Genomic DNA, 11326 nt, shown 5'->3' with positions numbered 1-11326 from the left:
AAACAAAAAAACTAAGGTGAAGGAAAGAGAGACTTGCCCTAAAGATGTAAGAAAATATAAATTTATTGAGAAGATTTAACAAACTGTAATCTTGCTCTGCAGTTAGAAATCGTTTGTTAAAGGGAGAGGAACCAGAGTGGCACTGCTGGAAAATCAGATGGCCACCACAAAATCAGATGGCCACCACTCCTGCACTTACATTTGTCCAGTGATGGTTTGATGATGTGGTATATGAGAACTGTCATTTCTGCATCAATTTTGAGGTAACTGGTACAAGTGCCAGTAGTCCCCACTAATGGACTAGTCTGTTGGTTTTGCTAATAAATACAGTCAGCATTCTGCAGGGAGGACTGTCTGTTTTTAAGAAATGCTAGAAAATAACTAAGAATGTGAATAAATGAGAATTAACTCTGCCTTTTGTTCTAAATGGACTTTTAAGAGAGATTAATTCTCTGGTGTTTTTTTTTTTCTTTCAGCCATGGAAGAGTTAATAGTTGAGTTGCGCCTGTTTCTTGAACTTCTAGACCATGAATATCTAACTTCCACTGTCAGGGAGAAGAAGGCAGTAATAACTAACATTCTTCTGAGGATACAGTCATCAAAAGGTAAGTGTCAGGGGGTGGTTTTCTTACTGGCAAAATGCAGAGAGTAAATCTGTGCTCAGTGAAATAGCCTTAAGGACTAAAGACAAGCCTGAAATTGAAGAAAGAAAGAAAAACAGGGTGTAGCCAAAGGGTAACTTTCCTGAATGCTTTCCTTCATGTTCAGCAATAAAATATAGCAAAAGGCATGCTGGAATTATCTTGGGTGCACATGGGTGAACCCAGCCACAAAATTACGTGCTAGATGAAATGTTTTCGCTTCTCCTGATATAGTGGTCACTTCATTTTTATTTGTGGCAGCAATAGTATTTACAATTTTTGATGGAAAAGTAATACTGCATCAAGGAGTGATGTGTGGGTGCTGCATCCTGTCAAATGACCCAAATCCATCAAAAGGCTTGATCTTGAGTTGGTGCATGGCTGATACAGGAGTGCCAAGCCAGATCTAGGAGATGGCTGTCAGCATCTTTGGTTTGCATTTTGCACATAGAGTAACATTCACTTTCCCCTTTTCTTCCTGTCTAAACCCATTTTGATTGCACAGTTGTTTTTGTCTCCATCAAGAGCATGGAACTGAATGCAATGTAATTTTTTTCCTGTGTACAGCAACCTTTCCACAGAGCTTATACAAAAATTATTCCTCACTATTTTTTCTAACAGTTCTCTTGTATTTCCTTAGATCACCTTTCTGTATGCAGTGGCATCTGGGCTATAAGGCCCCTTTCTCTCCTACATTTGACAGAAATACTGTCAGTATAAACCCCCAGTGTTTAGATTTTTGAAAACACCAGAGTGTGTTGAAGAAAAATGCCATATTGTGAGCAGTTGCATTTCTCGTTTGCTTCTTCTCCAGTGCTAAAAATATATGCTTTTATATGATGCAATGTCCTCATTTGATGGTTGTCCTCCTTTATGTTTTGACATTCTTAAAGAATCAGAACTATTTTTACTATACTACTGAAAGAAAGAGGCAGGTGCCAATTTCACATACTGTAGAAGAAGACTTCATGCTCTAAAAATCCAATCAAAATAAACCAAGCTCTCCAAAACCAAAATGTAGGTGAGAACCTGCAATTTGATATGGTTAGAAACAGCTGTATTTTACAGGAATTAAAAAATAACCTCAACAATGCTGATCTGACACCGCCTGTTCTTCTTCTAATTTTTTCCAGTAGATTTATTAAGAGAAGCATTTTACTTCCTCAAGGAGTTGTACAATATTCTGTTGCCAATTTTGCAAACACAGGGAAGGGTTGTTATATCCTTTCCTTCTGAATTGTGAATGTTGTTTCAGGACAAAAGCTACAGCTCTACTAGTAAATGAAATAGTGCTGGGTATGTTTCTGGGCCCTGGAACTCAATTATTTTTGCTGTTAAATTATGCAGTGGTCCTTGGCATGAGTTTGGCCTGACCTGACTCATCTCCTCTGTCAGTTGCTAGACACAATTTGGGAGTTAGCATGGGCAAAATCATCACCTTCTACTCTGGTTTTCTCAGTTGAGAGCTTTTAGCCATATGGATTTCTCTATACCAGAGCATCTTTCCAGGCCTGCTTACTTTATGACTACAGATGTGGCCAAGGATGCCAAGACTCAAGGACCATAGCTTTCTGCCTTTCAGCACCTACCACTGAAGTTTTAAAGGGAATTGCATGATCTACACCAAGATCCATTACATCCCATTATACCCACTTTAGAGCTTACATTCGAGATAAAATTTAGACATTTCAAAGAAAAGTCATCAAAGTGATCAAAGGATCCAGAAGTACACATTCCAATTATCCAAAGTGAGATATCATAACTAAGCTTGATGTAGGAGAGTAATGACTGAGAATTAGCTCTTAGACTTAAACAACAAAAAGCAGTGTGCAATGGTAGAATGTTTGTTCGAAGTGGAGATAAAGCATGTCTTAAGCATTGAAGCTATGAACTAATGGAATAACTTTGTAAGGTCTGCATGCCATCTCTGGCATTTTATCAAGATAGAATATTTTGCTAAAAGATATGCTCTGGTTCAAACAGGAATTAATTCAAGGAAATTGCATATTTCAGTTAAGCAAGAAGTCATAGGACTGATTTATATGGCTGTAAACTCTACTTTATGGAACTGAAGTTTAAATGGAATAGGAGTCAGCATAACCTTCAAAAAAAAGTATCCTGTTTCTTTCCCCAGGATACTAATTTTTGCTTGTCATGTTTTGCATCTTCATTTTATGCTAGTGCAAGGATTATTTGCTTTTTTTTGCCAGGTTAATCCTAACCAGTGTCCCTTCCCTGGTCTGGTTCAACCTGAGGCCACACACATGCTTATATTGGCACAAAGGAGAGGTTGGTGCAGGGACAGGAACAAGGCAGGGAAGGAGAGGAGATGCCTTTGTGGGAGCTTCACCGTCCTGTACTGGCTTCAAGTGTGTGTGAAACTACCTAGGGAGTCATGTACTTTACTGGAGCTGACCCTGCTGCTTTTTTTATCAGTTGTAACATTCAGTACTCCCATCCCTTTGAAACTATTCATCTCTTCATTAAAATTAAAAGCAATAAAAGATGCATAAACCCACAGTACTTCTAGCTAAGCTGAACTGTCATTTGGAGTCTGTTTTTTTGAAATGTTGTTTTACTCCACCCACATAACTCCACGAGAGCTCTTGAGTGGTTGGCACGGATCGAAAGGCTTGAGGACTATGCTGAGTTCAAACTCTTTGTATGCATTTGCAAAAATCAACTGTGTGAATCCAACAGAATATTTCAATTGCTGGAACAAACCATTTAAGATCAACAGGGAATGGTAATGAATCTGTGCAACTGGGAACTGGCTGGGTTCTCTAGGACATCTGGAAATGGACAATTATGTTTTTCTTTGTAAAGGTGTGGAAGTTACTATAATGGGCTAGTTGGCTTTTAGTTAAACACCTTAAACTCAGAAAGTTCTTACTTGGGGAATTATTTAGAAATCTTTTGCCTTGTTTGGTTACATCTCCCAAGTGCACACTTTTTTCCTTATTTAATATCTATCAAGCAGAGAGAACTGGGCAAGGCCAGGCAGATGTATTCTTCAGGTTGTAGTTGCCTGGCCTTGAGCTGCACCACATCCAAACTGGTGGTTTCTCTGAAGAACTGGCAAATCTATAAACTTTGTTTGTCTTCCTGAGCCTTGGCATGCCCAATGGATTGTAGAGCTGAACAAAAAACTTGGCATTTCCTTCTGAAACTCAGACTTTCTTCTCAAAAACAAAGACACAAAGTTTATTTTGGAGTAAGAACTGTTGGTGGATTTAGTAATTTAATATGTCAACATTGCTTGTTTTCCTGAAAGGGGCCTGATGCTGTAAACTTGTAATGCTGACTTTGCTGTGTAATTCGGTAGAAGAAAATAAATGTTAGAGCAGGTTCTTGCTTAAACACACATAGCTTAAAACTGAGGATAAACTAGTTTCACAAAGTAAACAGAATTCACTTGGAATACTTTAATTTTTTGCAGTAAAAAGCCCTTCATATTTAATGTCTGGGTGTTACAGGAAGCATAGGAGACTTGGATATGGATAGCAGTCATAATATGGATTCATTATGCATAAAGAGGAAGAAGTTAAAGCTATAAGAAAAAAATATTTCTGGAATGTTTCCCAAGACTAATCCCTCCCTCCTTAATTTGTGGGGGAAAAAAAAAAAAAAAAAAAAAAAAAAAAGAAAAGAAGAATCTGTGGCCCTTAGAGCCAGTTTATTTTATCAGTGTTGTTTTTTCAGTCCATGATCTCACAGCCAGTGGGACTGGGTTATTATGACAAGAAACATTTCATCATTGATTAAATTTTTGAGAATTATATGATCTTGACCAAAAGACATCCATTTGATTATGTAAATATATATTTTAAAAACTAAACCAAACACTAGGAGCTAAATTCAGTTTAGGAGTAAGTAGGGTACAATCCATTGACTGATTTTTTTCCCAGAACATTGAGGAGATGCACCCTAATCTCCCGTTTGATATTTACCAAAATAAACGGTATCGTGTTCCGATGAACTGAGTTCAACTGGAATTTAAATTACTGTGCCAAAAACTCAGAATGAGTGGGTCACTCCTCTTTTTCCCTGGGAGGGAGATGCAGTAGTAATACAAAGGACCCTCAATGCTTTTAAATTCAACTCCTTTCCCCTTTTTAAATTCACCTGGAAAATGATGGGACTATATGCAAAAAAATGAGAGGAGGAAGGAAATAATGAGGAAACCTGCTCAGTGTGCAGTTCTGTTGCTGGTGAACTGGTTAGGTCAAGGTCCCCCCCACAGCAGCATGCTCCTGGTTGGGGTGTTGTAGCATCCTGCATCTTCCAGGGTTTGTGCAAACTTGCTCCATGGCTCCATGAGCAGAAGTGGCAGAAGGAACAGGGGTGCTGTGGATTGGCTGTATCGTTGTCACCACTGCTGCAGGGGTCTTTTCTTCTGCCCTCTTCCCCACTCTTTTGGCATCAAGAGTGGTTTGAGACTCAGTTCTGCATCGTCTTTGCCCCTTTAGAATGTGCCATGGTACAACTGTTTTCTTGTCTCTGCTTGTAAAAGGCAGCCAGCCACATACTGTCCGCAGGCTGACTGTGTTTTATTCACTGTATGGTGCCATTGCAATGTTCACACATCTGGTATCTTCTTCCTATGAATGGCTTTATCTGTATGGTAGATGCCTGGCAATGTGTTTGAATTTTAGCTGTTTAAGTCTTTATGTTCTAGGTGGACTGGCTGTTTAGAATTATTTCCTGTAATTTTTTTCTCTGTCTGGTATTTGTTGATCCAAATAACATATATGTCATTATCATATAGAGTAAGTATGTGTTTGTTCTGCTTGATTAAATTCCTGAATTCCCAGCATTCTTCCAGTCCTGCCTCAGTTACTGCACTTGGGAGGGAGGTTGTGAGCAGCACTGTGCACCAGATTCTGGTGTGTGACAGTCAGATGTGGTGTCCATGTGTGGAAAAAAATGTCCCGTTTTCATCCAGCAAATTGTTAAGTGGTATCTCTTGCTCTTCCACAGGTTTTGAAATAAAAGAACATGTACAGAAGCAAGAAGTTGCCAACAGTTTGCCAGCACCTCCTCAAATGCCTCTGCCAGAAATACCTCAGCAATGGCTGGTGAGTTAATTGAAATATATAAATATATATATATGAAAGAATATATCTGTGATATGCACTAACAGAAATGTTTACAAGGGAAAGGAGCCCACAGGTCCAGGGAAATGATTGATTGTTCCACTCAGCTGCACACTGGTTGGGGGAATTAGGTTCCACTTGCAGAAGAAAAGGCAAAAAATTCCTTGTGGTGATATAAGCCAAGGGACAGGACACCAGCAAAGGCTTTGGAATCGCAATCTGTGACGGTTTTCAAAATCAAGTGGCAAAAGCCTGAGCAACTTAATCCTAACTTTGAAGGTTGACCTGCCTTGTGTTGAAGGTTGGACTGGCCAAGCCCACAGGTCCCAGCCAGTTTCTTACAGTTTTAAGGATCAACTTTCCCTCTTGATAGCTAAAAAATTAAAGCACAGAGTTTTAAAATGAAGGAAAAATACTTCCTTTTAAAAAAAAAAAAAGAGTTTAGTGCCCTTCTGTGCTCAGTCTCTGGGTAGGAAATTCCCTGCAGAACAAGTAGAAGTGTGTTCTCAGAGATGTTTATAGCAGAGATACTGTTTGAGATGTGTAATTCAGTTCCTCCAGTTGGGAGCAGCTGTCTTGTTACTATAAACAAGTTTTAATTCTCTTATTTTACTGACTTTACAGTACATTTGAAAAAAACATTTCCAGCATTTTTTTTTAGATAAGTGTAAGCAAATAGTGGCTTAGCCTGTTGAAAGGTGAACACAGTCTTAGCAATAATACTGGTGAATTATTCATTTTTTATTCATTTGAGAAAGATTTTGTGCATGGTGATTAGGACAATCCATGTAGACTGATGTTCATTGAGTGAAGCAAGAAGTAAAGATGCAGTTTACAGGGCAGAACAACTGGATGGCTGATGTACTGCTTCATTTTAGTGTGTTACTCTGTAGTGTATTACTCTATATTTACTCCAGTTCTAAGAAATATATAAGCCAGTAGCATTTTATAAACATAAGAACTAATGTATCAGATCAAACTATTGCCCAGCCTTTTGTAATAACTTCTATTTAATGGTGAACAATGGTATGTACTGCAGAACAAAGTAAACAAACCCATCAAATATGTATTATGTAGACTACATTAATCATAGTTTCTCCCTAAACACTTCCAGCTTTTGGTTTGTGACCTGAAGAAGATTATTTTTTTAACTTCTGTTTTAATTCTACCTAATGTAGTAAAATATGCTGGAATCATTATAGGAGGGGAGTGTTTATGCTAGAAACATTGATATCCAGAATTGGTATATATACTGTAGCCAAATTCAGCTAAAAATGATGCTATAAAATAATATATAAGTTTTGAATGGATGCTGAAGTGTTCTTATTAGTATGCAGTGATATCTGGAGGATCCATTTCATAGTTTACAGTGCCCAAAAATGATTACTTTTATTTAATTCAAGATGCATATAGCATAATTTACAAGACAAGGGATTGATGAAAGGCAAGAAAATTATGCAAAATGCACAAGCCTTTAAAATGTAGGCTTCAGGTGCCAGCTTCATAAACTGAAGCCAATTAAGAACCTTATTATTTCATATTTATGTAGGTTCAGTTTAATAAATTGGCTCTGAAGGCTCTTTTTCTAAAGACAACTGACCTACTTTTCCTTTCTCCTGTACTAATGTGCAAATTCCCTCAATGTTGGTACAGCTGCAGTGAGTGAAATAGTGTGAAGTATGAATTGGGTCCAGGAGGTCAACGCTGGTTTTTGCAGTAGTTCAGTTTGGATTTTGGGGTAACAAAAATATTTCTCTGAGATACCGTGGGAATTGCCATGGAAGTTGACATAGTTAGAGCTGGCTGGTCTGGAGTGTAGTCTTCCTATGTTGAGCCTGGCAAAGTGGAGTTTGAATATGGCCCTCCCCTCTGACCTATCCATGATATTGCAGGTGCTTTCATCTTGATTGAGTCACCAAGCTAAGTTGGTTTTTCCATAGTGAAGGAAGCTGATTTTTGCCAGTTTCTGTGCAGTTCTGTGGGTGCTGTCATGCAGGGGTTGCTCAAACCTCCCTTTCTGGTGTTGGTGCCACTTTGAGATCAGCCAGGAGCTGTCTCAGGCCTTTCCTTGTTTTGTGTTAGCCAAATACAGGTTATGAGTGATACTATTTTAAGACAGTAGCACATCATAATTTATGAAAAATATGACAAACTGCTGTCATCCTGAAAAAGACCAGGTGGAGTCAGAAGGGAAGGACAAAAATTATCAGTTTCCTGAACTTTGAACATCAGAACAATCTCAAAGCCAGTCTGACTGCTTAAAAATTTCTCTTGACATCATGGTCAACTATTGGAATTGACCATTAGCTGTTTTCTGGAGACTTTTCTTTGTTAGATTCCTCTTTGTTAGCCCCTCATTAGTATCAGTTATGAACAGAGACTGTCATATTATCTTTCTTTTTTACACGAGGCTGGACATGAGCAACAGTGGCTAAGATCTGTTTTTCTCTTGCATCAATGCTCCTGCATGGTGGTTTTCCAGCTACCCTTAATCAATGGGCTTCCATGAATTTGTAGCTGATGATGCCAGCCTGTACATAATTTTGTTGTTCAGTGACACAAATATTGATCTGGCTTTCTTAGCCACTTTACATAACTGTGCTTGTCCAGTGGAATAGAAGAAGTCCTCTTGGCCCATTAGGGACTAGGAAATTCTGCTGCAGGTTGCACTTCCTCACACAGCAAGTGGGAAGTCATGTTGTATGGCACCTCTTTTTGTCAGTCAGTTGGGACAGAAACGTTTTCCATTCGCTTAATAACATCCAGTGGTGGTCTTCGCCTCCAGTGGAAACAGTGGGCTGCTGGGACACAGGAGTTTAGTAAAAGTGGGAATCGGTAACTTTAAATAAACTATGCTCTTTATTAAAGTCTCTGTTTTTAGCACATCAGTTATTGAGTGTGATGGAAATTAAAGTTCATTTACACCACTGTTTCTTTTTATGGCACTCGAGGGATTCTGCATTCAAAAATGTTTAGTCTGAATTGATGTTTAAGCTTTTACTTATGTAAAGATGTGTGGGTGGGAAGGAATTCAGTATTCCTTAAAGTAGTGCCAGGAGCCAGAAATATGTGTGGGCAGGTGCTGTGCAAGGTTTCCTTTGTAAATCTGTAAATAGACCTGCATATTTGCTCAGGCCAAATCTTGTATCAGTTTTGTTATTCATCAGCCCATGAACAAGGAGTATAAAATTAATTTTATTTAAAGACATGCTGTTAACAGTTGAAATGAAGTCTCCAGTTATTAAAACATATTAGAGCCCAGAGCCCTAGACTCAGTGGGCTTTGAATCAGGTCTTAAAATTGAGAGACAACTTTGGATTTTGCATATAGGTGAATAAAGCGAATCATTAAGCACACGATCTGTTAGTAATTTTCTTTTTTCTGTGTACATGCCTATGGCTACATCTGGTCTAGCAGACTTCCCATCAGGCTTAGAATGCACAAATTCTTGCTTGCTTTAGCCTGTGCATACAGCTCCTTCAGATGGCCAGCAAAAGTAAAAGCTGCAGATAAAGCTCGTGACCTTAAGGACTACTCCGAGTCCTCCAGCTGAACTGAAATGCCACTCAGCTGGGTGCACTAATATGTCCTTCCTAAAAGGAATACAGCACCAGCAGTTGGGAAAGCTTTGCCTGGGTCAGCGGCAGAGCAGGAGATCATCGTGTTTGAAATAGAGTCATATTGGTTTGCCTCTCTTGAACCTGCTTACTGTGAGGGCTGGTGTTTTTTAGCTTGCTTTCTCCATCTCTGCATCTGCAGCTATTTTTAGGATATTTCCTGCACTTGACAGGCAAGAAGCAGTGCGAGATGATGGGTTTGGAGGAATAAGATGCAATGCTCTGTGTGTACCTCACAGTGCTGCTGGTGGTTTAACACCTGCAACCCCATTGTTCCAGAGCCAATAGAATAAGCTCCAGTGTGTCCTGCTGTTTGGATGTGCCTGAGGGTTACTGGCATAAATTATCCACAGCATGACAGTGACAGAATACTTGTAGCCTCCAAGCATTTGGTGATTTAATTACATCTTTACTGGTGATTTCAGTGCACTGTGCAGTCCAACAAAATCAAACAGAACCAACACACTTTGCTATTTTGCATGATTTTCACAGTAAAATTTGTATACGTTTTATTTTTCTTGGAATATTGGCAGCTTAATGATTATTTCACCACAACAAGTGTCCAGCAAGATGCCAGAACCCCTGTAGCTATAAATCAAAAGGATAGGTCATCTTCCTCCTACCCTTACCTGCAATGTACACAGTCACACTGTGGGAGTGTTTCATATCAATGGGTTTCCTATTGTGGAAAAGCAGTTTGACAGCCTCTCTTTTTCTGACTGCCTGCCAGGTATGCTCTCAGATATTAATTATGAAATATGGAAAAGAGGCAGTGTCCTTGGAGAAGAAAAAAATGCTCCTGAAATCAAAAGGATTCTTGAGGTGATACATCACCAATTAAATTATTATTTGAACAGCAACCAAAATATTGCCAGTCTAAAAGATGATTCTAAAATATGTAGACAGGCTAGTGCCATAACAAAAGCAAGGGGCTCATGTGCCAGGTGGGTGTTTATGAGTCTTTATTTTGACTTGCTTTTCCTTCTAACAGTAAGAATCAGTTGTTATTCTCTGCTCTTCTTAAAAGATAATATTAAGACAGTATTAGCCTTGCAGCTTTTCTCCTTGAAGGAAGTTTTTTAAAGCCAGAAAAATAAATGCAGTTGTTTCATTCAGAGCTGGCTAATAGCCTCAGTTTGAACAAATCTCAAGTTCTGCAATGCAGGAACAACTAAATGAGCCTTTTTGGTCATCCCATCATACTGCAGGCAGTTAAAAAATATTAATTATTTCAGAAACTTACAAAAATCTATTTAGTAGCACTTGGATTTCTTTAACCCACAATTTCAATTTGAAAGGCTGTTCCCACATCCCAGTGTTCATTGCCAGCTGTTAAAAGTTCTTGTGTTAAGTAGCTTTTTTCCCTCACCTTGGTACCTTTGTCTCAGATATCCTTTGAAATCACAATCAGATTCCTCTCACATTTCATGTCACTACTTTGTGTACTAGAAAGGCTCTATCAGTTGCATTTTGAGCTGTAGTTTAATTCTGTTGAACCAGTTCTCTTATCAGTATTTTTCATATGAACTTGATTCATGTTCTAGTTTGATCAAGAGGGACCAGAACAGCAGGGTCATCTGGGCATGATTCAGTTGTGGAATACTTTTGGTTTTCATACATGATTGCATAAGACTTACGGTCAAATAAAGTTTTGCAGCTTCTTTTTTGTTGATCTTTACTTGGAGGACATTATAGCTGCCATTCCCATTTTCGCTAGCTGGGGTTGGTGTATTATTATTGAAGATTTATTTCACATTTGCAAGTGGTATCACAGAAAAGTTTTAGAGTAGTTCCCTTCTCTGTTCACTTACAATATACTTTTATAACAATGCACCATGTTTCAGTTTTCTGTCCAACCTGCCAGGGTGAGCTGTTCCCAACTACCTTTAACAGAACTCACAGCCAGTCTGGACGAGCTCAGGTCACGTTTAGTGTAGAATTAAACTGCCTGATTGTGAAGCTGTATGACCTC

General features: G+C 38.7%; 1 protein-coding gene across 2 annotated transcripts in view; it reads left to right on the top strand.

The window, feature by feature from the left end:
* The first annotated feature begins 473 nt into the window (after positions 1-473).
* Positions 474-11326, top strand: part of AFAP1 (actin filament associated protein 1) — a 61600-nt gene continuing 50747 nt past the window's right edge. For both annotated transcript variants that reach the window (XM_010003120.1, XM_010003119.1), the window contains exons 1-2: positions 474-605; positions 5622-5719. In XM_010003120.1, coding sequence (XP_010001422.1) covers positions 479-605; positions 5622-5719 — 225 coding nt within the window. In that variant the 5' untranslated portion in view covers positions 474-478. The remainder of the gene's footprint in view (positions 606-5621; positions 5720-11326) is intronic.

This window comes from Chaetura pelagica, unplaced genomic scaffold, assembly GCF_000747805.2.
Source record: "Chaetura pelagica isolate M959 unplaced genomic scaffold, ChaPel_1.0 scaffold147, whole genome shotgun sequence".
Taxonomy (NCBI): Eukaryota; Metazoa; Chordata; class Aves; order Apodiformes; family Apodidae; genus Chaetura; species Chaetura pelagica.
This window is presented reverse-complemented; position numbering and strand designations above follow the sequence as displayed.